This window comes from Ptychodera flava, chromosome 19, assembly GCF_041260155.1.
Source record: "Ptychodera flava strain L36383 chromosome 19, AS_Pfla_20210202, whole genome shotgun sequence".
Classification (NCBI taxonomy): domain Eukaryota; kingdom Metazoa; phylum Hemichordata; class Enteropneusta; family Ptychoderidae; genus Ptychodera; species Ptychodera flava.
The window spans coordinates 26,255,308-26,281,175 of NC_091946.1; the positions used below are offsets into that span (position 1 = coordinate 26,255,308).

The 25,868-nt window shown below is 36.8% G+C and overlaps 2 protein-coding genes across 3 annotated transcripts in view; one reads left to right on the forward strand and one right to left on the reverse strand.

Moving 5' to 3' along the window:
* The window catches only part of LOC139119110 (ATP-binding cassette sub-family C member 5-like), a 46,153-nt gene extending 42,157 nt beyond the window's left edge, over nucleotides 1–3,996 (forward strand). For both annotated transcript variants that reach the window (XM_070682749.1, XM_070682751.1), the window contains exon 24: nucleotides 824–3,996. In XM_070682749.1, the coding sequence (XP_070538850.1) occupies nucleotides 824–934 (111 nt within the window). In that variant the 3' untranslated portion in view covers nucleotides 935–3,996. The remainder of the gene's footprint in view (nucleotides 1–823) is intronic.
* A 1,840-nt stretch (nucleotides 3,997–5,836) lies between these two features.
* The window catches only part of LOC139119108 (uncharacterized), a 32,120-nt gene continuing 12,088 nt past the window's right edge, over nucleotides 5,837–25,868 (reverse strand). Inside the window, exons 2-22 of the mRNA XM_070682746.1 lie at nucleotides 25,426–25,584; nucleotides 23,905–24,052; nucleotides 22,849–23,082; nucleotides 22,144–22,323; nucleotides 21,099–21,246; nucleotides 20,282–20,541; nucleotides 19,468–19,806; nucleotides 18,385–18,654; nucleotides 17,462–17,665; nucleotides 16,787–16,997; nucleotides 16,158–16,324; nucleotides 15,488–15,634; nucleotides 14,411–14,540; nucleotides 13,812–14,094; nucleotides 12,809–12,995; nucleotides 12,292–12,381; nucleotides 11,382–11,571; nucleotides 10,541–10,700; nucleotides 9,430–9,622; nucleotides 8,528–8,692; nucleotides 5,837–8,209 (exon numbers count right to left, since the gene is read on the reverse strand). Coding sequence (XP_070538847.1) covers nucleotides 8,114–8,209; nucleotides 8,528–8,692; nucleotides 9,430–9,622; nucleotides 10,541–10,700; nucleotides 11,382–11,571; nucleotides 12,292–12,381; nucleotides 12,809–12,995; nucleotides 13,812–14,094; nucleotides 14,411–14,540; nucleotides 15,488–15,634; nucleotides 16,158–16,324; nucleotides 16,787–16,997; nucleotides 17,462–17,665; nucleotides 18,385–18,654; nucleotides 19,468–19,806; nucleotides 20,282–20,541; nucleotides 21,099–21,246; nucleotides 22,144–22,323; nucleotides 22,849–23,082; nucleotides 23,905–24,052; nucleotides 25,426–25,584 — 3,961 coding nt within the window. The 3' untranslated portion in view covers nucleotides 5,837–8,113. The remainder of the gene's footprint in view (nucleotides 8,210–8,527; nucleotides 8,693–9,429; nucleotides 9,623–10,540; nucleotides 10,701–11,381; nucleotides 11,572–12,291; nucleotides 12,382–12,808; nucleotides 12,996–13,811; nucleotides 14,095–14,410; nucleotides 14,541–15,487; nucleotides 15,635–16,157; nucleotides 16,325–16,786; nucleotides 16,998–17,461; nucleotides 17,666–18,384; nucleotides 18,655–19,467; nucleotides 19,807–20,281; nucleotides 20,542–21,098; nucleotides 21,247–22,143; nucleotides 22,324–22,848; nucleotides 23,083–23,904; nucleotides 24,053–25,425; nucleotides 25,585–25,868) is intronic.

The window sequence follows — 25,868 nt, forward strand, 5'->3', positions numbered from 1 at the left end:
TTCGCAAAACGTACATAAAAAGTCAGTGATTGATTTTCTGTACCGATCAAAGTCAAATGGTAGTTTTTTTCACACAATTTGTTGAACTTCAAAATCAAAATCAACTATCACACATTTCCGAATATGCAGCGTATTTATTGTGCAGACTTAAAATACGCGACACCGGCCCAAAACAACATAAGTCTGTAGGAAATTAAACGTAATTGTTTATTTTGACCAAGTAGATAACAAAATAAGTTGTTATGCTCTCCGGACGTAAAACAATTAGGTATGTATGATCACAAAATAAGTATGTATGAAGTTCCAACTACTTATTTCCCAAAAATAGGTCGTTTTGGGTCGGTACAGACCTAATCACTACACAGTAAGTACTTGATAAGTCGTTCAGTTTTCTACGGGCACTCATTATTGCCCAGTGGGTTGTTTGATGATGGGCATCTCATCCTGTCAATAGACTTCTTGCCTGTTGGATGAGGGAGTCAAAAAACAAATGTAGAGCCAAGAAACTCTAACGATGGTTGTTTCTTTTTCAGCATCTTTGTAGCTCATGGTCTTATTTGCTTGATTGCTTGTTGATCGCACCCTATGTTTGGCTTTCAATTCTGTAATATCAAGAACGATAATTAGCAGACAATACATTGAGTTATGCAAAGTACATTAACCAGTATCATGTAAGTGTATGTGCATTAATCAAACAGTTTTTACTCATTTCAATCAGACTATCATTGCCCTTGCGTTGTGCCACCATCTAACAGCAAATGAGAAGTGATTTGCAATGTTGCCTAATCATGCAAAATTATGATTTCTTCCTTTTTTTTCACAGATTGTTGAATTTGACAAACCATCAGCCTTGCTTGCGAAACCTGAGTCACAGTTCAGCGCTATGATGGCCGCAGCTGAAAAGATGAAAGGAGAATCGAATGGTGTCTTTTAAATTGTAAATTTGAATAAAAATGTACAAATTTCATATGAAGATACTTCTGTTTACTATTGTAATCTTGTCCTTGAAATGTGCACAAGAAATTCTTGAAATAATAATTTTTTATTGTTCTGTGCCATATTTACATCATGTATAACAATACTGTGTTTAATTAAACCGTGCAAGGGTTTGCCAAATCTGTAGGCTGAAGACAGGGACCACATTTTTTTTAGCTCAGAAAATCACTGAAATTGCAATTTCTCAAGTCAGATAAATTTATGAATGCCAACATGGCCATCTTATACTGAATACAATAATAGTAACAGCTTCTTTTTTACTTTATCGTAAGCCTAGACTACTGAATCTTGGATCTCCATCACAAAATACTTGTAGTATATATGCACTCCAGTAACTCAGCCCTACTCTTGTGTGATGATATAACCCCAGTACTTGCTTTGCTGTATGGAATAATTGCTGGCCAGAGTTCACAAGTTCCTTTCAACTTCTTTTGAAACACAATACTATTTCTGAAAGAAAAACAGTCTTGGTCTCAATTTTAAGAAACAAGCCCTTTTACACAGATGTAGTTAAATTGTAGATGTCTTGACAACTTTCTGATAATTGGGATACTCAAGCTGTTATTTACCAGCCTTTATGTTCTGCACAGCTGTAGTCAATTGCTGTACCAAGTATTTATCACGTATATCCTTTTATCCTTTGTTCTGTCAAAACTTTTTTGCTGTTTTGATTGTGCATTACTGGGGGGGGGGGGGATACTTCTTATTTACAGTTTTGTGGTTTGATTGTCGTTTTGTGTTCTTTCAAAGAGGTTGCATGACAACATATGATGTTTTTTTATAAGATATGGACATCCATTTCTGGCATATGAGGTTGACTTTTAATTATCCACGGTATCTCTAACAGGATTTAACACAAGGTTTATGTAGGCAATGCCAACTTGCAATGAGAAGTCATGAAAAAAGGAAGAAAAGTATAAGACTTGCTGACAATATGATGATTCCAAATGTGAACTTAGCCTAGGAATGATACTGAACAAAACGACAGCGTTTTTTAGCCTAGGAATGATACTGAACAAAACGACAGCGTTTTTTTGTTTGTTTAAAGGTTGCATTAAAAAAGAAATATCAAGAATATACAGTCAAATTGTTACACACACTTTAAACCAAATACTATGACTCATTTGATTAATTTGTAGAATGAATAAGTCAAATTCATGGGATAGAATTGTACCAAATTACAACATATATACACACACTACGGGTAATTGACAGGTAGGTTAAACATATTAGCATGTATAGTTATGAAACAGATTGTATATGCCATGTACATTTGTATAATGTGCTCTCTCTCTCTCTCTCTCTCTCTCTCTCTCTCTCTCTCTCTCTCTCGCTCTTTCTCTCTCTTCAAATACACCCAAATATATAAATGCACAACTGTTTTGAGCAAATGCACATTTCTTGATTTCGCTGAAGAAAATTTACTGCTGCAATTATACTGATGCATGGCCTTTTCAACCCCTACGCATTTTATACTGATAGCTTTCAACCCTATGCATTCAAATGTCAGCCAATCAGGTTGACTTGGCTGAACAGGTATATCAGGGTTTTGTGGTGGTCCAGTAACCATGGTAACCTGCATTTTATACACTTGTTATTCAATTTAATATGCATGGCTTTACCATGAGAGAAATTTTCCAATTCATTTACGGTATTATCTTTAAAAATCATGTTTGTTCAATGAGTACCTATTTTACGCTAGTCGAGAGCTGTACTGCCACAGTTTAGAGGCTATATCGAGTGTGTGACATGAAACGGATTTGTCTTATACTACACTCATTGTATGATACACTTTACTCAATCTATGGAGATGTTTTCTTTCATGTTTAACAAGACTGTCAGCAAACACCCGTTAACAGTACTATAAATTGAAACCACATCCCTTGATTTGTACCAACAGATATTAGAATTCAAATTTCTTTTCAATTATGGAGTCGGATCACATATCAGTCTAAAAATTATATTATCATCAGGTAATGTTCAAGGAAAGAATGTTTCTGGAAATCTGACCATTTTATTATTTCTGCACTTTCAAGTTAATTTGATAATTAAGTTTTTCAAGTGCCAAAAACAATAATTTTCTGTAGAGCAACATTAGAGATGTATTTCTTATTGAATTATGAATCCTAATCAAAAGTATAGTGCAATACAGATCACTATAAGTTGTTTGCATATGGCCATTTAAAGAAAATTCTTTGTTTGCCGTCCTTTGATTTTTGAAAAACCTACCAGCCAGCCAGGGAAAAGAACAAACACATAGGCTCAATTTTTATTTGGTTTCTTTTGGCAAAGTAATATTTTTATTTGTAATTATGTCAACACTGTATTCGTTTTCTTAATTTTCTGTGAAAACCACCAGCACGCGGACGACAAACAAAGAATTTTATTTAAAGTGCCCAATCTGAAAAACAAAATTACATCCTACATTGGTAGTCTGCTCAGTGAAACATGCTGCACCACTTCACAGCTAGTCATGTGACATCTCCAAGCCAATCATCACGCAGAATATCAACTATATATGTTTTAACATTGTATACTGTAAGTTGTTGCAAAGCAAATCTCAATTAAAAATATGTTCGACTCCTAAAAAACTGTTTTTTGGGCGTGTGAAAGATACAATATTTATGGGGAAAGATTTTCTAACTGTATCTATTTTTTTCTAAGGGGAGTTTGCATATAAATCCCAGAATTTATAGAAACTTTTCTTGTGTATGTTATACTGATATTTACCAAAACCATGACTACTGCAGTTCATACACTACCTTTGACTGATTTTTTCATTACAAAATAAGAATGATGTTGCCCCTTAAACTGAATTCATATATGTATGCCTTTCATGAACTTGAACTTTTGAATTAAATTTTTGCAGGTGGTTGCTTTATCATGTGCCAGAAATTACTTTGACTTTTTACGTCATTAAACGGTGGTGAGCTCTGTACTTTTTGTTCAAGACATGTACAAATGTATAAAGATAAATAAAGAGCTTTCCAGTGTAAATGATTCCAGGTAGTCTCTGGTTACATGGCATTGTGTCAGGGATGGACCATTGCGTCTTTCGAGGGAGTGTGTCTGTGTGCCTTGGAATGTTAGGGATGGACCATTTCGTCTTTGGAGGGGGTGTGTTAGGGATGGACCATTTCGTCTTTGGAGGGAGTGTCTGTGCGCATGGGAATGTGTTAGGGATGGACCATTTCATCTTTCAAGGGAGTGTGTGCTGTGCACAGGAATGTGTTAGGGATGGACCATTTCATTTTTCAAGGGAGTGCGTTTTGTGCACAGGAATATGTCAGGGATGGACCATTTCATCTTTGGAGGGGTGTGTCTCTGTGTGCATAGGAATGTGTTAGGGATGGACTATCATATCTTTGGAGGGAGTGCGTAGGAATGATCTACCAGAGGTCCGTTATCTCTTTACATAGGATACGATACTCTTTGAGGATAAATTGTTGGAATACTAAGATTTGAAGAAAATTGAAATTTGTGGTTCATCTGGACTCATTTTAATTGAAGTTTTCACAGTTCAATTTTGTCAAAATCAAAATTAATTTTCCTAATATTTTGACTTTCAAATACAAGTTAAATTTTGATAATTTCTTTTCTCTAATTCAAACTTTGCGTGTTGAGCAAAGAATTTGATCCTTCATCATGAAAGAAAAGTTTGCTTGAGGAAAGTTTGAGCAAATGGTTCTATTTAAGGCACTTATTGCCTGGATGCACAGGTCTCGGAGGCAATGAAGCAATTTCCTTCCATGTGATGCTGATTTTCATGCTTTCTCCAGGTGGAATATTGCACTACTCAAGTAGCATCGTCTTTTTTGAAACATTTTGATACAGTTGATAGTTGACACATTTCAGGCTGATTGTGTGAAATTAAGGTAGTTTCATGGTGCAACCACCAGAGGTTGACATTAATGACCTTGTCCCAGTTTGAACAGAACTAAACATTCCAAACGCGTTTGTCTTCCTGATTCAACACGTCTAGGGTGTTCACAAGAAGGTAAGCATGCACAACTACACAGTGCCGTTGTAAAAAGTCACTGTGTTTAGAACATGTTTGTATTCCCTACCTCAGATTACAGTGGCACCACAAATGAAAGTTTGATTTGCAGAACTTCAAATTCACTGGGCTATTGAAATGTAAACCTTTCCAAAAAACTTCATCAGATTGCTATCATTTTGTGATATTTCCCTACTCCTAAATTCCAAATAGTTGCCATCCCGATTTACCTCTATGGGGAAAACTACATTTCCAACTTTCCGAATCTTCCAGAGTTGGACCAAAAACGTACAGTAGAAGTATGAAAGTCCAAGTATTGTCCCCTAGATGGATTGTGACCTCAAATTAACATTTTTGAAAGTTGTTTAAAGAAGGACAATCCATCTTCATATTACCAACTTTCAAATATAAAGTGTGCCTGGTACTAGCAATTCAGAAAAAAAGCCTGAAAATTTTGCATAGTGTAGATTTGAGTTTTTGTCGTCGTTTCTCAATATCTGTCATATGTACAGCAGTGACTGATTATTATTAAATGTGGTTTCTGAAGGCATCTCTACACCTCCTTGGTTTTACACAATACATGTTAAACCTGTTCACCCCCCAATTCCTTATAGACTGGTCCACAATCACCATAGCTAAGTGGGTTTAATTTGGGCCAAACCATGGTGATGAAAGGGTTAACTCAAATGCTAAGCATTTATCTTGTCACTACTGTATATGGAACGTGAGTATGTTACTGTCAGTGAGTCCATCTCACTCTGGACTTGCATGTAAACAGCTAGTGCATGTACATGTATGCACATACAGTTTTTGAATGGTGAAATTAGCACACTTCATGCTTGATTCTTATGTAAACAACCGATTAATACATTTATTACTCAATGATATTACACTTTCATATTACAACAGCCTCTACAGTGTACATAAGGAAGGACAAGTTGAAGTTTACTTCAGGTGTGGTCTGTAGTGAAACTGCTGGCCCCCGGCCAACACTTTTGTCAATTTTCCAGTCTATGCTGTGGCCCATGGGAGTCAACACGTTCACAAGTTCATGAGCTAGAGCTGCATAGGAATTTCAACCACTTATAAACTAAAATTGACCTGCAGTACAAATTACGGAAATCAGTCAGTGTGAGGCTTATTATAAATCCAATACGAGGCTCAAGAATTATGACTTTTACAATCTTTATCGTCCATCCTCTTTTCTTCAAGACTACCGTACATTTCGCAATCTTATAATAATCACTTTCTAACTTACCACTCTTCGACACTTTATTGACACGACACCTTTTCTCTACAGAAGTTTCTAAACTGGATAGTTTACATGACGTTGTGTAAAATATGTAAAATTATTAATCTACCATTATCAAAGATAACTGAAGGTGTGAGTTTTCCAATTTCCTAATGAATTATGACTGCTCATTTAAAATTTTCCTCCCCGGAAATCAACTGTCAAAAACTGGCCCTCAAATAAAACAAATACAATACGCACATATAAGAAGTTATAGCTAAATTAATATGATATCAGTGAAATTAAAAAATAGGCTACAAAATTACTATAAATTTATGTGGACCTATAAACAAAGGCATAAAAGCTGTCGTTTTGACATTGTTGTGGTTTTCGTGATTGTTACGTTTTGAGGGGTTTTCTACAAAAGTCTGCACGTCGCAGTAATTATAACTGTACATCTTCAGATCTGTCAAATCTGAGTAATTCATGACACTGTTGTTGTCACGTACACATAACATTGTCTGGTGTTGATTGAACAAATAAAATGAAGCATTAGTCTGTTTTCAAGTGAGGTAGAATTATATGGTATTTCTGGCTCCACAGTTTTTAAAAGATGGACATTTTCCTTCGTCAATGCTAGACAACTTTGGCAAAACACAAACTATTCTGCTTCATTCTCTACAAATATTTTTTTTTGTTTCAGCTCAGTCTGACTTCTTCAAATTATTCTCTTTTTTTGTGATTTTTAAATTTTTTTTCAAATTTTTTTTTACTTTTTTAATGTTTTTGACATTTCTACGATCTACCTTAAAACTGTGCCTTTAATTAAAATGTATAAGTGTACAAAGGCATACCACATTACATTAACAGCCATTGCAATAAAGTAATACACCAAAATACAAGGTTCCAACCATGCAGATAAAAGGTACATACATATTGAGGTCAAAGGTTATATGAACAAAGACCTTGGGGTCAACTATTGACAAACATTTCCTGCAAAGTTTACCGAAATTTGCAGGAAACCCATAAAAACTGAAAGAGTGCATATTTGTGGCTAGAATATTGGCAGATATATGTACATTACATACTATACATTCTATCTGTTATGATGATAATCTTGGTAATAACACTACACCTCAAAGTAGCTAACGATCAAACAATTACTGTGCTAGAATTTTTCTAGTCTCTTTTTCCGCCAAAAATACAATGATGAGTTGCATGTCCGTACCTACATATAGTGCTATAAAAATGTCATCTTCTCTGTGATTACACTGCTGGTTATCGTTGATAACCAGTAAAATTCATAGAAAATCAATATCTCAATCGAACCCAAACAAAACAACAAAAACTGCATTCGTTATCAGTTTTATACCCTGAAACCAAAACAATGACTATTTTAAAAATCTTCATTTTCACAGTTACAAACTCAATTCACCTCTTTCCAATAAAAAATGATACCATATTTTTTGCACATTTTGTGCAGTCTTGAAGAAGCAATGTTTTTTCAGTTGTTTTAGCTATTACTTAATATCTGTAGAAATTTTCATAATTTTGTAATTTTTTAGATTTTTTTTTACATATTACTCAATATTTTAAATATCACTGAATCATGATGAGTATAAAAAAACCTGATCACCATTTACTTGCAATTGACATGCTACTATAACAAATGTCGATCAATGGAGACAATTTTTATACACATTGAAACTACCTACTAAATACATACACATACATGCTATCTGACAGGACTTAAATAACTACATATTTTGGCATCACTTATTTGAACCATGTACAAACTTTAAAAGGAAATTCAAAAATCTGTATCTAATGAAGGTGTGAGCCTTCACCTGACCTATGATATGAGTCATAGGCTATAGTCTGCTGGTTGTTCACGTGTCCACTTCACCACCGGGGGCTCCCATCATGCTTCCCAGCTTTGAACTTGGGTCGACCAATAATGTCGACGGGTCACCTCGCTCAACAATCTGAGAACAGAAGCGATAAAGGAAGGTTAGATATTTTATAGCAAAACTTTTGCAAATGTTACACTTGAGAGTTGGTTCCTGAAAAACAGAGCAATACATGAGCTAAAACTGTACTATCACCGTGTCATGACAGAATGCTTACAAATCCTTTGTTATCTAGAATACAAAACTTTGGAGCAGCAACTTTATTTAGACTCTCAACTGCAACAGTAACAGGGGCACATAAACGAATTCTGAAAGCTTTTTAAAGTAGTTGAGTTTTTCAAACCTAACTTGTCAGCATGGAAGTTACAGAGGTTGTTGACCTTTGGCCCTCACCTTTCCGTCTTCCATGACCAGGACCCTATCACAGGCCAGGACAGTGTTCATCGTGTGTGCAATGGTCAACATGGTACAGTCTTTGAAAGCATCGCCTACAACCGTCTTGATCGTCTCCTTGGTTTCTGTCTCTAAGGCAGCAGTCATCTCTTCAAGAACGACAACCTGTAAAACAAAACGAAACAAAAAAATGAAAGTCAGAGAAAAAGGTAGCTTGTCATGATGAATAGTTGGTATCTGTGTGGTACATGATATGTGGCATAAACTTTGTATCAATCAATGTGTAAGTGGGTGTGGCAACATGCCCACACATCCATAGATTGTATGATATTGTTCGATAATAATTTAAAACTAGAGTTCATATTCCCTGCCAAATTCTGTAACTGGAAAAAACTCTGCTAGCAAATACAGATAAAGGAAATGCCATTCTGATACTTACTGAAGGAAATTGGGTTTGAATGATCAAAGTAGAATTGCACCGCAGGTAAAGATATTCGTACTCTCAAATTTTAACACTGCCTACATTGTATTTGTAGTCACAGCTTGTGAGGGTTCATTTTGAAGTTCATGGAGTAAGTACAGTACTGTACGGTAAGTACACTATCTGATCTTTTTTTCTATCGTACTTTAATTTTTCCCCCGAAATTTTCAGGGATGGCTCCCATTTTGAATTTCAAATATTGGTAATATTTGGTGATTTGTGCCTGGTATCAAAGTTTGCATGGTGACACTAATTTATACTGATTTTCTTGATTTTAAAAGGGAATGGTTTCAATATTTTAAATATTTCAATTCCAAGGCACACACCACCTTAATGCCGTTATGAAGATGATTTTAATCACTTAAATTGAAAGATTTAGAATTCATCGCTTCAATATGATAGAATCTATTTGTCATTTTACCTTGCTGTTCCTCAGCAATGCCCTAGCCATACATATTAACTGTCTCTCTCCAACTGAAAAGTTCTCCCCATTTTCCTCCACGGGTGCCTCTAACTGTTTCTCCAAGGCACTGATGGCGCTCTTCATGTAAGTTTTCTCCAGGGCACTCCACAGCTCCTCATCAGAGTGCTCATTGAAAGGGTCAAGGTTATACCTGTCAAAATTGAAAGATGAATTACAATGAATGGAAGGTGTCAGCTCTAGCTCAGTTTTGAGTCATGTTGGTACCACCAGTGGAATAGCGCTGTTCATGGTTACTGGTTTGCTACTAAATATACGGTTACTGTACGTGGGCGACATTGGACACCGAAGCTTGAAATGCAGACAAATTTTATCAATGTTGCATGCAAAGCTGTTTTTGCAGCTTGTACACTGAGTCGTAAATACGTCTTTCAGTATTCGCCTACTAAGATGTATTCCGTCACTAATTTTCAAAAGCGTAATCTAAAAATGCGTCCAAATATTTACTTTTGCATATTAATGAGAGAACGACATCAATTGTGAACAGCTCTATTCCACATGAGATATAAAAATAATATATTCTGTTTCCATTCATGAACTCAGGAAACAGGGTAGGTTGGTAAGAAACATTTTTGATTTTGAATTTCTATTTAACCTTTTGAGTGCTGAAATTTTTTCCTACCAAAATGTTTGTGTAACAGTTTACCAATTTTTCTGAATTTCTCTGTAATTTCTTTGTACAATTTTGGACCAAATGGCCATAACTTTTCATTGGCTACAGTTTTTGATCAAGATTTTAGAAAAAATCTAAAAAAATTGTCTGAATCTAAAAAAATTGTCTGCATTATTTTATGAAGGCAAAAAAAGGACTTTGGCACTAAAAGGGTTAAAGTGTGACCCATTAAAAAAACAAAACTGGGCAAAAATCATCCATGATTTTTAAAAATACAAAAAAATTATCAGAGGGTTTCAAATAGGGTAGGTTGGGTTACAGGAAACACTGCTTTTTATTTCGCCAAAATTGTCTGACATTTGTCAACATTTACTCACATATATAATACAGAAATTAGCTTTGGGAGTTAAACTTAAATGTTGTAAGTTCAATTATTACCTGATGGTGCCGGCAAAGAGGACTGGATCTCGCGGAATGATGGAAAGTTTTGTTCGCAGATCTTCTAATCCCATTTTACTGACATCAACACCGTCGATTAAAATCTCTCCCTCAGCCAATTCCACGAGTCTGAACAGGGCTACGGCAAGCGAGGATTTACCTGAAACAAAAAGTCATACATACTCAGTCATTTTAACCCTTTCACCCCCAGTTCCCTGTATACAGGTCCAACTTTACCATAGAAAACAATGGATTTGGGACAAACCATGGTGGTGAAAGGGTTAAGGTATAATTTGCCTCAGAGAATCAGCATGCATCCCAGCTTTGCTTACTAGATAACAATACCACTATTAAGATGAGAACCCATAATAACTTGTTGAAGGTACGTCAAGCAAACCAACAGTACACATAAATGGATTGTGATAGTACATGTACTGGATTGTGAAAACCGATATAGCTGGTGAGCAATAACTCATACAAAATAAAAAAATTTTATAATTTTTCACTGAAATATTTAATGTTACGGTTTAAATGCTGCACAGATATTTATGTTACGATAATGTTACTTCAAGCTGTATGATATTTTAATATGTCACACTTAAAAATTATGGTCATACTCAATTGATATATCAATGCACTGCAATTGTTGAAGTAGTCTGGCTACTGAAAATTTGTGAAAATTTGTCACCATATATACACTGTACTGGACAATATGGGCATACTTAGCCAATGCTGTACACTTCGGCTGCTTGATGAAAAGACCTCTGACAAACACACACTGATATCTTAAATCACACTTTGTGGTTTCAAAAATTGATACACCTATAAGATCACTACTAACCCGATCCACTTCTGCCGACGATGCCGATCTTTTCTCTGGGGGAAACGTTCATGCTGACGCCCTTCAGAACCAACGGGAGTCCGTCTTTATACCTCATGACCACGTTTCTGAATTCAACGCCGCCTTGTTGCGGCCAGTCTTCTGGTGGTTCCTGACCCGACACCTTGGCTGGTGCCTCCTCAACCGATCTCTGCAGAAAGACAAAAAATCAATAAACTGTGAAAATAAACTTGAACCATACCATCACTTAACTTTCTGAGATGAAAAGTACTTCTTGTTACTGTGTAAAGTCTGCATCTCTTTAGTCTTCAATTTTTTTTTTAGATAAGCAAGCACATATGTACTATGATTGCTGGATACAGAGAATCATTTCATTTGAAACCGGTACATACATTTTGTTTACGTGATTGTTTGCTGGCTGTCATGACAGGTAAAATTTATCATAAGGATATACACTGAGAAGACAAGGATTATGCAGAGAGCTTGGTCTCAGCTGTGCATTTTTTTTTTGATGAGATGGTTTGAAATCAAAATCAACTCATGTTAAAATGCTCATTGAAGAGTGACCACAGAATGTTGTTCAAACATTGGCAATGAACATAAAACACAGATTTTAACAACTAAATATTTTTTGACTTGGCATGGTATATGACCGCCGTGAGCTAGTACACAAAAACTGTGAACCATAGACCAAATCCATCTCCAAGGATCAAAATGGCGACATTTTCAACGACAATATGGCCTAAAAATGACAGGAATCAAAAATATCTCTGAGAAGATTTGTATGGTATATTTTGGAAAGCAAAATGCAAAAAGATATAGCTACTGTTGATCATAGTTATTGCTTGCGTGCAGCAAATGCTTCAGGCATCTCAACTGACTTCAAAAAGCTGATTTGGTCCACACCTACCCTTTGATAATTAGAAAGTCTCTCTACGCTCGAAAGTCTGGCCTCTGCTTCTGTCGACATCAAGATGAGGACGTGTGACAGCCCAAGAGCCTTAAATGGAAAGAAAGTTAAATTTAAATTCAGGATGCTGTTGTACATGGCATGCAAAAAGAGTTTAACGAAGGTCCCTTGTAGTTATCATGTACTCCATAAATTCAAATGGAACAGGCAATGTAAATCCATTCAGTTAGTGAATATTTATACTATGACCCAACCGTCAAATGTGAGTTATTTTATGAAGTTGAGTTATTTTATCGCATATAAACAAAGAATGTATCAAATTTATATCCAACATCTACGACCATCAAATACTATGACAGAAATAAAAGTTTCAACACATTTTCAAGGTAAATGTGAGATTTTTATGATGGTGTTGTACCTCCGATTGACTTTGAGTTAAAAACTGTGTTTATCACGCACTATGGCATCTTTCAGGAAAAGATAAAACGTCAAGACTTCCAACTAAGGATTTACATACCTGCAGCGCAAATACCAGTGCCAATCCGACCGACGTGGGCAGGACAAAGTTGTGACTTATTCCGGCTACTATGGCGGTACCAAAGACAACCAGACAGTAGAGCATAGTGACTCTAAGCTGACCCCAGTGACCACACAAGAGTGACATGGAGAGTGGTACAGATTCCTTCTCCAGCAGTTTGTTAAACCTGGAAGGGAAAAGAAGTTAAAGTTTAAAAAAATCAGTGATCAGCTGTTGTATATCGACATGCATATACCCAACCCATAATAGCTGGATCTTTTTGCATTTACGTACCAAAAAATACCACCTAACCTTGGAAGAGATGTTTTGATTTCATATTATTAAGCCATATTGTCTTTGAAAATGTCAGTATTACAATCCTTGGTGCTGGATTTGGTTGATTAAATTCATGTGGTTACATGTACGTATATACAGCGGCCACATTTGAGTTGCAACTCAAAAAATTATTCAACTGTTAAAATCTAAGTTGTGCGTTCCTCACCGAACAACAAGGCTCTGTGGTCACGCTTCAATAAGCAATTTTATATCAGTTGCATTTGATTTCAAACCATTTCATAAAAAAATGCAAAAGATACAGCTAATTGGGCTTTAAAAAAGGATTTTAATTTCGGTAGTAGCAGTGGAAATTGACGATACGTATCATTCCTTGCGTATCCAATGACTGAAGCTTGGGCTGTCATCTGAGATAACCATTTTGCTTTTAACTTGATGGAAATTTTGATGTTATAATCATTACGGTCTTTCTATGTTAGTTGTGGTTCTGTTCATCTCGTTGCTTTCAAAATACGTGATATAAGGTCTTTTTTTTCATTAAGTAACAGTATAAGACCTGGTAGGTAATAGAAGGGTAATTGTTTTGTTGTGATTACAATTGTCACAGTATGAATCAAAAAATTAGCTTGTGGAGATGATTATCAAATGGCTATTTCCCATTTTCCTGTATGACAATATCATTACATGAAAGCAAAAGTTCAACACTCACCGTCTTGTAAAAGCATCAACTTTGCCGTAAGCATGTATAGTCGACTTCCCACGAGCCGTTGATGTCAGGAGGGATATCCACGGCAACCGATTGACACATGCCAGCCGTCTGCAGTCTCTTGCTCCAGCTCGGCATAGGGCGAATAACCCGACGGAGACCGCGAGACTCGGTAGTGCGATAATGATGACCAGTGGGAGTAGGATACAGACAGACACGACGGCAATTAGGAGGAGTATTGTACCAACAGCGACAAAGTCCATCAAGATGGGCATCTGCACTTCAGCTGAAAGAAAAGACGACGAGGATAACTATGAGGCAAAGTTAGGAACCAGAACTTATGATCAGAAACAAACAGGCATAATTTGCATAATTTGTTAAAAAGTTATCGTTTTAGTTAAAATGCGCCTCTGAGACATATATTCAGACTCGAAAACTTTCACAATAGCTTTTTGGTTTACCACTTGTTGAGGTATTTTTTTAAGCTCTTTGGAAATGATTTTGATGAAGATCAATACAGGTGTATGTACACACAGTTTTCCCTGGTTGACTGAGAATGAACTCCAATTCATGCAGAATTCACACTTTTAATTTACAAATACCTTTGCTGGAGTGGGCTGAGAAGTGACGTAGAGTACTGCTGGTTGGTGGGGAGATGAAGAAGTTTATCGGACTTCGGATGACCCTGAGGAGGGCGCTGTTGCTGAGGCGGCCAGATGCGACTGAGCAAACCTGGGCCATGAAAGTGAAAAGTACTTATCAATTTACGAGTGACATGGATGTCAATCTAAGTAAACGAATATAATGTTAACGGTGCAGTAAATGAAAGACTTAAAAGTATACAGTCACATGTAATCTGAATGTGCCCACATATGGTCAAAGGGGCATTCCTTGGTATTCAAAATGCCCATGTGAGGGCGCTGTTTTTAAAAAGCAGCCACCCGCTTAAAGTCTGTGTATTGGTTAGATTTTCTCTTTCCATGGTAACTGTGGCAAAATTGGAACAGGTGACAGTATACCTTTAAACAATCAAACACTTCGATGATATCTCTGTGTCTCCACATTTGCATCCTATGTTTTCGAACTGCATCTATTGACATGTATGGTAGTGTCAAGTACAAACAGAGTCAAATGCTTAATATTTGATCCTGGGCTTCTTTTTCTGACCACAAACACAAACTAATTACATAGGGACATAAAGGTGGATATCAAGTTATGGAGTTGACGATCAATGCCAATTTCTTTTGACCACATCAAAATGAGCAATGCTGTACACAACATTGTAAATAGAAAAGTGGCACGATGTAAATGGTGGGAGAGATATATCTGCATAATTTTTTTGAGTCATCAGGATGACTGAGTGACCCTATGAACTTTGACCCCCAACTAACCTCTGACATCATCAGAAATTAACCCTTTGAGTACTGTAATTTTTCACACCAAAATTTTAGAGTAACATTTTACCAATTTTTGTGAATTTTCTGTCATTTTTTGACAATTTTGGACCAAATAGGCATAACATTTCATTGGCTACAGATTTTTGTCAAAATTCTTGCAAAAATCTGAAAAAAATTGACTGGGCATATTTTATAAAGGCGACCAAAATGGACCTTGATGCTCAAATGGTTAAGATCCCTGAACAGTATAAAGGCAATGCCTAGAACAACTGTTTCTCTTACCTTGTAGAAGGTAACAGACTGTATGATGGCCAGGACAACAATCAACAGCGAGGTTATGCCATAAACCAAGCAATAGGTACCAAACTGAGGATTATCAAGCATGCTGTCGCTGATCACCTTTGTATCACCGTCCATGATCGTGGTGTTCTGTAAAATAAAAGTTTCAAATGTGTACCATTCTTCACATTTGATATCACACTGTTCATGCACTCCTGGTGCCGGGATATTCAGATGGACAAGGCTGCTTTGAAATACGTTGCCTTAAAGTGTCCCTGGTAGCGAGTCACATGCACAAGAAGTGCTGCTCTTTTCAATGGTGATATATGCATCTTCTAGAAGTATGAATTCTAAAGGTCAAAGTTCAGCTTATATGTAAATTGGAAATCTGTATTATTGTCAATGTGAAATCTATGTATACATGACATTTCAATAAACGTTTAGTTGTACCAGTATTTGTACATGCTAAATTTATGCTAATGATGCTCGTTATATAACAAATGTTTCACGTCAGCAAAGTACCCAGATGCATACATCATAAAACAATAAACTGATTAATTCAACGCTCCGGTTTTTTTTAGCGCCAAAATCTATTCTTTACAATATTACACACTACATGTTGCAGTTGGAATCACATGAAATTAAGTCATGACCGTAACATAAATATGCTCACCCCACTTCCTCTGTCTATCCAGTACTTCAGCCACCAGAAGTTAGTTGCTACAGCTGCAGTAAATAGCAGCACCAACAGCATTAGAATAATAACTCTTGGTACACCTGCTGCCTTCATGTAAGAGCCAATTGTACCACTTTTCACTGTGTCGTCGATTACTTCACAACCTACAAGATAATGAACATATGTACAGATCACATCAAAACTATTTCTCAGACTGGAAAATTGTGGTTTCCCCTAATTTTCATATTTATCTATGATACTTTCTACCTATAAACTCAACCATTTCATCGCAGCTCTCTGCATACAGTCAACATCTTCCTCAATCTTTTTGTCTCAACATCGTTACAAAAATTCACTTCAACCCTCTTAGATATCCATGAACTTCATCTTGTTGGAAACTAATTAAGCTGACATATCAGAGTCTTTCCCTCTCACATTATTTGGACTTCAGAGCAGTTTCTTCACTGAACCAAGCAAATGAATCACTCTGCCATGAAGCTGCATTTTGACAGATACAGTTGGCTGCAATAACAAAAATTTGGTGTGTGAAATATACTGATGCACCAGCTGCTAGAAGTCATTTAGCATGCCGTGATCACATTGAATATTCCGCGTCGAGTACTCACCAGAGATGTTGATCATTGTGCCGGATTCCTCCAATAACTGGTCATCTCGCTTCTGGGCGACTATTCCCAGTTCTTCGGCCTTCAATTGTTTAGCCGATGTATTGATCAGCGATGAGTATTCTTGATTGTGGGACATCAGGTGTCGATGAGGTCCGTGGCATCGGATGCGGCCATCTTTCAGGACGAGGACGCTATCGCATCGACTCAAGAACTGAGTCAAGAAAATAGTAAAGTCAATATCGTCAGGGTTTTTGCTTTTAAAGAAAAAATCTGAGACACATCATTGTATAAATAGCTGAAATCTAAAATGTATGAGCTAAGGAGCTTTTAATGTGACAAAAGGCACTACCAAATTTGATACAGTCTTTCCTTATTGCCAGCAATAATTCTTGATTAAAACAAATTAAGTAATGAACAAAATCACCTAAAGTTGACACAGCTACTAGCCCCTCCCTTTGTTTAACCAATGTCATTAAAATCTGATGTATAAATGCATTCAGTCTGACCTTGTATGAACTTTTTGCCCTTTTTTTCTCCTATCCATGTCTTTGGAGCAGGATCAAGACTAAAAACAATGAACTTGGCAAAGAGGAACTGAAGAAAGTCAGTTCCTATATCGCATTTCAAACAGACTGAGGTGACGTTAGAAAATTCCTGCAGCAATAGCAGCCCTACCTGTGGTTGATGAGTGACGAACAGGACTGTCTTGTTACGGAGAGCTTCATGGATGTAATGTTGGAAGATGTGTTGACCTACATGTGCGTCCACAGCACTGAGTGGATCATCTAACAGATAAACATCACAATCAGCATACAGAGCTCTAGCCAAACTCACTCTCTGTTTCTGACCTCCACTCAAGTTGATGCCTCTCTCGCCAATCTGTAATGAGCATTTATTCACAGTGGTATAGATTTGAGAGCTTAACCATTGAGGTGTTGTGTCAGGGACAGATAAGTGGCCTTTATCAAGACATTGTTGCAAAGGACGTTTTCAGTGTTTTTGAATGTATATAGAATGTTAAAAAGATTTCTTTCAGGTTCCTTAGGACTTCTTTTACTTCAGACCGAAAACCCTCGCTTGAAATAAACTTTACACGAGTTTTTGCTGGCTCAAACAAATAGGTTGATGAAGCACTATATTGGTATATTGGTTGGCAAAGAGACAACGGCACAGGAAAAATCACCTACATCTGAAATTTCAAGTTGCCAAGAGTGAAACTAAAACACAAAAAATTTTGCAACTCATTGATATAAGAGAGATGGCCTCTTCCCCACTCACTGATGAAAAAAAGGCAGATATTCTATGTAGCCGAACTGTCTGATAGCAGCTATCAAATACTATGAAAAATAGTAAAGAATGAGCTACAACATCACTATCAGTTTTAAGTTGCAGTTAGAGTAAGTCTGTGACTTTGTATAAAATACAATAAAAATAGTAGAAAGTGAGCAACCAGCTAAAAGTTAGTCGAGGAGACCTTAAACTTGACACTACGCATATCATTAGCATCTCATTGTCGGCTACATGGACAGTGTGCCAAAAAAAGCTCCATCACCACCGAACCCACTTGCGATCAATCAAGCTAAAAAACCATATCTCACCTCGGTCAGATCACCATGTGGTAACATTCTTATGACATCTTGTAAACATGCAGCCTGTAGAACTTGTCTGTATTTGGCTTTGTCAAATGGATTATCAAACAGTATGTTGTCTTTGAGGGTTGCATTGAATATCCAGGCATCCTGTGCGACGTAGGCAATAGTTCCACCAACACCCACTTCACCATCAATCAGCCTCATTTCACTGAGAACGGCCGAGATCAGAGAACTCCTGCCACTGCCACTGCCTTCATAGACTCCGAACAATTTCCCCTGTGTGATTAAAAGATCAAAAATGAAATGATGGTCTTCTGGGCAGGATTGATTTATTGACTCAGGTTCTAAAAATATCATAATTATTTCAGAGCAGATTATTTTTATTTAATCCTTTGAGCGCCAAAGTCTATTTTCTTACCTGTATTTAAAAAACGCAACAAATTTTTTCAGGTCATTTTTTTTTCAGATTTTTCCACAAATTTGATCAAAAACTGTAGCCTATGAAAAGTGCTGTCCACTTGGTCAAGAATTATCGAAAGAATTACAAAATCATAAAAGCAGTAACATGTTGCACAAAATGTTTTGGCGGGAAAGACTTGGCACTCAAAGACTACAGCATTAAAATAGACATGATAGGCAATATCCTCCTGATATATGAAGTCATGTTACCAGTAGCTATAATGTTTGATGATTTTCCCTATTTTTGTTACATACGCCAATTGCAAATTTTTATTCTACACCAAAAAGTATGTTTAAAGAACTATTTAACTCGTCAACGCAGTGTTTATACTCTGTTAAATGCACTGTTATTGTTTACATTTGAATTCAAATTCAGGCCAGAGTCAACAATGACAAAGCAGCTTTCACATATATAAAGGTTGAGTTGACAAGTTGAAAACTTGTTTATCTAAACATGCTTTTGGAAGTGGAATAAAAAAATCGTAGTTGATATAAAAAAACAAAATACTAAAAAAAGGTAATCAAAAGTTACAGCTTCTGAGCCTTTAAAACAGCCTTTGTATAGGTAAGTACCAAAAGGAGGACAGAATTCACTGATTTCTGCACTAAGTCATGAATACAAAATCTTACCTTTGGCAAAGTGAAACTGATATCAGACAAAGCTATTCTCCAGCTTGTCTTCTCACCACCCATGTCTTTAGCTTTCAACGGTATTCCCACCTCCACATCCTCGTCACTATGTATTCCGTAGTCTTTCTCCTCCACATCGTTTTTGTTTTCGTCGCCAGACATCTTCTTCTTTTTCTTGGAAAATTTGCCAAAGAGCCGCCTTCCTTTTGTCTCGTTGTTGTTGTTCTCGTTGCCTTGCTCGCAAGGCCAGGCGAAGGTTGCATCTTTGATGACCAGGGCCTGATCGATATCTTCAGGAACTCCAGTGAAAGACTTGCCTTCTTCAATAAGCAGGAATTCCTGAAACCAGTCAATGCATTCTGTTAGCAAACTTATTTTCACAAGCTGCGAGTTTTTCTGCATGCGCACAAAATCTTGTGACAAGTCAATGCATTCTATTGGAAAACTTACATTAAAAAGTTGGGTCATTTGCAAAAAAATTCTAAAAAATTCTGGAATCAATGGCTGTCGGCTTGAGGATGTCTCTATGTAAATAAAGTAGAATTTTAATTCTAAAATACATGTAGTAATGTTTACAAAAATTTGACAATAACTTCGGTGTACATAACTATTATCAATTATTTTTACAGTGGTTTGCATTGAACCATTGGCAATACAAGAACTTTACATACCATCCAAATTAAAGAGTTGCCAAATCTGTCAGCAGTAATTATTATTTTGGCAGTAATATCAGTCAATCAGCAACTCTGCAATTTAAACCGTACGTCTTATTCCCATATTGCCAATTGTTCAACGCAAAGAACTGTAAACTTACCTTGATTCTTTTGTCTGCATTTTTCACGTTGGCGTGTAATCTCCAGATCCTTGGCAGAGTCTCATTACCAAGGAAGTACAGCAGGGTCATCATAGCGGCAACAGTGAATGCCTGGTAGGGTAAGATGTTATTTCCGACCCCCAGGTAGAAGATAATTACAACGGTGGTGGCGATGTTCGGCAGCAGGAGTGGAAGAGACTGGCTGATGCCATCTAGGATGGTCACTCTGTCGAGGCGCTTTCTCTCTTCTCGATGGATGCCTAGATAAAATGGAAAAATATCAGCAATAGTGCATCAGTTGCAGAGTCTATTCATGAATCGACCATGTACCATGATTTATTTGAAAGAATTTCCAGATGAATTCCATATTTCATGGCTTGCAACTTCACATCACTTCAGCAAACATCACACACAAATTCCAACCTGATATATTTGTTTCATACAATCTTGACCACTGTAATTGTTCCATATATCATACTTTGTAAAGATTTCTTGATATCAAAGTGAAGACTAACAAACTTTGAGAACCAATTTGATGGAAAGGTGGAATAACTAGTTCATGATTTTCGCGTTGGAGAATTAATAACCACCATGAGTTATATTTCCAGCTTGCAATATATCAGATATACCGGTATAGAAAATGTTTCTTGTACAAATTCTGGATCTTGAAGTGCAATGTCCCTATCATATGGAAACTCTATTTCTGACCACAAAGATTTTATGACAATAACTTGGACATAAATATTGCAGACAGAAGTATAAACCGTAATAGAAAATAATTCAACACTCTTGAAAGGTGTCTAACTTTATACCTTACCTGCAACAAACCTTGCGAATGGAATCTCCCAAGCATACATCTTAATGAGTCTCATGCAGTTCAGAATGTCGTTCATCAGTCGTGCCCTCCTGTCTGTCAGTCGGTTGGCTTTAGCTTTGACAGCCTTGCTGATCTTCTCAAACACCATCTGAATGTACAAGCAAGATGCATACCTTAGTTGATTGCATTCATAAATTTTTGAAGGAGCTTTCACTAATATCTATTAAAACTGATTTGTTTTTACCTTGCTTTAATTGACATGGTATGTTCAATTGATTGACTATTGAAAAATGGCTGTACATTTACCAATGAGTGCACATATACACACACACAGCCCCATGCACACATGCACGCATACATACATACATACATACATACATACATACATGTGTGTATACTCTCTCTCTCTCTCTCTCTCTCTCTCTCTCTCTCTCTCTCTCTCTCTCTCTCTCTCTCTCTCTCTCTCTCTCTCTCTCTCTCTCTCTCTCTCTCTCTCTCTATATATATATATATATATATATATATATATATATATATATATATATATATATATATATATATATATATATATATATATATATATATATATATGTGATGTCAACACCAACTAGAACTAGTATAATGGTACAGTCCAACCATATACAGTAATTTGTGTTGCCGCCCTTGGCATTAGGTAAACTAGACATATTGTCTAAATTGAGGTGTTGTCAACACTGTCAGGTGCAATTCTGAGCTAGGCGGTAATATGAGTCGATCATAAAGGAACCAACTGTACAAAGGTTGAAACACTGTCTAGCAGGAGGACAGACGTAGTCAAAACAACACTACCCGATCCACACACACCAAGTCTGCTATCCTAGGCTACATTCTAGCAATCCAAGTTACAATTTCCTTGGGGGTGTTGTTTTGACTATTTCTGACCACCGGCTAGACAATGTTTCAACTGATGTGAAGGACCAACAAGGTAGTTATTGTATTGCCTTCAAGAAGTCATTGATTAATATACCAATATTTATAACAACAAAGAAGTGCATTCTCCACCAACCTGTATCATAGCAACAAGAACAAAGAGTCCGAGAGTTCCTAGTAGGGATGTAGTGCCAATGAGGATGACTGCGATGATGATGATGGCTACGCTGAGACACACGCAACTGAGCAGTGCCTTGGGGAAGAGGGTTATCATTTCGAGGTAGTGTTGGGAGTCGTCGGTGCAGATGTTTACTAACTGTGAAAAAGCAAATACAAACAGCGTGTCAAAATCACATCAAAAGGAAACCTATGTGATTTTAAGAGGAGATACCGCTGTACTGGAGCTATGTTTCTACTGATTGCCTTCTATATCCTTTGAAATGAGATGAAAGTATTTTCTTCAAGTTTCTAAAACTCATAATTTTTGGCAAAGATTCTTGCACTGAGCACAACAGCAGCGGAGCGCTTGTTTACAAGAACACTATTAAGCCTTAAGAAACATGTACCAGTGTAGATCAATGAAATAATGAATAATATCTAGATTTAAATGACTAGTAGTGGCACACTGAAGGCAAATATAAGCAGTACAGATACATTTATATTACTACCAAAAGAATGACAGCATTCAAGATATTGGTTATCAACATTGTAAAGACAGAGAAAATAATTAAAAATGGCAATTCCTAGTACCACGCTTTAAAATGTGTCGATATGTGGCATATGTATACATTTTCCTTGCCAAGTCTGTATGAACTGACTAAACAATTCGGCAAAAGTTTACCTCCTGAATTTTGTGATCCGGTAGGTCCTGAAGTCGAAGCAGTTTTCTGTACATCATCGCCACGATCGCTGTTTTGGTTCGTACACCGGTCCGCACGACAACCGCATGGTACGCACTACAGAAGAGACAGCTGACTAACAGACACAGACCGATCCCGAGGGCGAGCAGGATTCCAGTAGTTCTATCGTACGCGGGTGCTTCCAAGCCAGAAAGTATGAACTGACTGAGCACTCCCTGTGAGAAAATGGCATTCAAGGAAACAAAAAGAAGAGTCAGTGTAGCTAATATAACTTGCAGAGTGCTATGATTTGTCCTTTGATAGAACTACTTTGTCTGGTATTCTCAATGCAGAACAGGGCGGCAGTCACTGTACGTTTTGTATGACCGCTTCACCCAAGTTAACACACCACCTTTGAAATGTAAATGACTACACGATGGCTAAGGACAGGCTTATCCTGATTTCAATGGATTAACATTTTTGAGGGGCTACTACCAGGCAGTGCTGGCTGCATGATCAACACTCGCTAAGACTGAGAGGGAATTTCAGCCAAGGGAATGACTGGTGTGTTTCAGTGGAACAATGAAATAAATGAGAGGTTATGCAGTACATCACAAGATGTTGTTAAATATATCTCCATATGAAAACATGCAAGGGAGTCTTATTCAAGAGATCAAGTTCACATCTGAACAATCCCTACCAACACCTGTAAATCTTCAATTCTACACGAAAATATTTGGATAATTTCAAATTATATTATAGCTTTATCAACACCAGTGAATTTTGTGATGCCATACCCTCAGATTATTACTGATATATGGGATTAGCCAGCATGGTGGCCCCAACATGTTTTCTACAAATTCACTGGTATTGCCAAACTATAAAATAATAGCCATAATGTACTCCTCCCAGCCCAAATGGACTCAAGCAAACTTGCACTCCATAATGCCCTTGGGTTCGTTTCATACAATATGTCGTGCAAAGTTTTGCTTTTGTCCATTATGGCTGGGAGGAGTACATTATTGCTTTAATAGTGCTAGAGTGACTTGGAAACTTACATTGGATGCAATTAGAAATGCAAGATGTAGCAACAACAGCAAGAGACAGACCAGTATCCTGGTTCTTATGTAACGTCTCACTGCATGCCCAAAGTTGGCCTCGCCGACACCCTCATTTTCCAGGACATCGTTCCAGCACCTTTCAAGCCTGTGATATTGACATGAGAGAAATAAATTCAGGTAGGAGTGAGTATTGCTGCTTATAGAAGGCAACACGGAGAGACAACACAAAAAGGCATAGACTACACAGTTCTTAAAGTCATATTTATAAAAGGGATAATAGCCATGGCAATGTGCTCCACATATGACCATTGCTTTTAGATCACGACGTAAACATATATTACCTTTCAAAATATTTTTTTTCTTTTAATTTTTTTTTAGTCATATGAAGATGTTGGTGGCCTAATCACATCAAATCAGGAAAATGTTCAGAAGACGATGTTGTGTCACTGACATTTTCTTTTATCAGTATCCAAATAGCGCTGATCATGATTTCAGGTTTGTTACTAAATGTAGCTGCGTGTGCGTGACATCGGACACTACTCGGACAAATTTTGTTGTCGCATGCTTAGGCGTTGTTACAGCTTGTAGTCTGAGCTATAAATTAGTGTAACTTTTAGCACAGACAGTAGAGAAACTCCGTCTATGCTTTTAGTATCCATTGTAACACTAGCAGGTCATCATTCTTGCAGAAAATGCAGATAAATATTTATTTTTGCATATTAATGAAAGAAAAATGACGTCATTTGCAATCTGCACTATTATCCTCATGTTTGTGACCTCTAATGTTTAAGATAGCTTAAATTTTTTGACGCAAGGTGGGAACTTCTTGTCATCTACCGAGTCAACTCAAAACCGATTCTTGCAATTGTATGCTTACCCATTCTGGACACCTGGTACCACCACTTAACTAGTGGTTTGAGATTGCACTATTGATTTTGTCAGTCTTTTTTTTTGTTTATGTTGTTGTTTTTTTGTTTGTTTCTTGGACTTTGTGATTTACTGGCCTTGAATGATAATGATTGCTGGAACTGATGTCATATTGCAATATGTAAATTTTTCTTTAGTCAAAACATTCTTTTACCACACAGTGGTATGTAAAAGTGGCTAAGGGGGCACATGGTGACTCAAAAACATTTGGATTTGACACAAGTTGCCTGTGCTAACTTTGATAACATGGAAATAGGAACAAAACTCCATACAAGTCAGAGGCAATTGAACCTCTGATAATTTCATTGAACCACTCTTTTTAAGGGTGGGGATTTGGCTGAATGGTTTTGACTGTGGCGTGTTTGCTGGGTGATTTGGTGCTGTCAAACAAAATAAACAATTTACTGTACTTGTTACTTTGGAAATATATGTGACACACATAAAAAAGTTAGGTGTTGATGTGACAAGGAGGATCCTGATGTTTAACCTGTTTATCCCAATTGAATATAAACAGGTCCACAATCACCATTGATAACAATCGGTTTGGGCTAAACCATGTTAGTGAAAGAGTTAGAAAGCGGGGAAACATACCTGATAGCATTTGGTAAAGCTGCATCATTTGGAGAACATGGCTGGAACTTTCCTGAGGTAAGTCTATTTTTGTATGAAAGGTAGACTATTCTGTTCATGTAGTTATGGGTTATGAAGGAGAACAGTCCCGCCTGGTCAAAAGGACTCTGGGATAGATCTCTGTGCAGAAAAGAATGAATGAATGAATGAATAAACTGTATCTCTGTTCTTCTGTATTGCAAATCATCCTGCAATACTACAATAACTAAATGATTGTTTTTCATTGTAATACATAACCCTTTCTTGCTATGATGTCTGATGATAAGGTGGAGTGTAACTTTGACAAATAACATGGATGACTAAACAGTCAGGAAAAGTAATCTACATTTTTCCATCTGAAGGTAAAAATCCTAGCACAAGATTTTCCCACTGAATTAGGTCACTTGATCTTTAGTTTGTGAAGA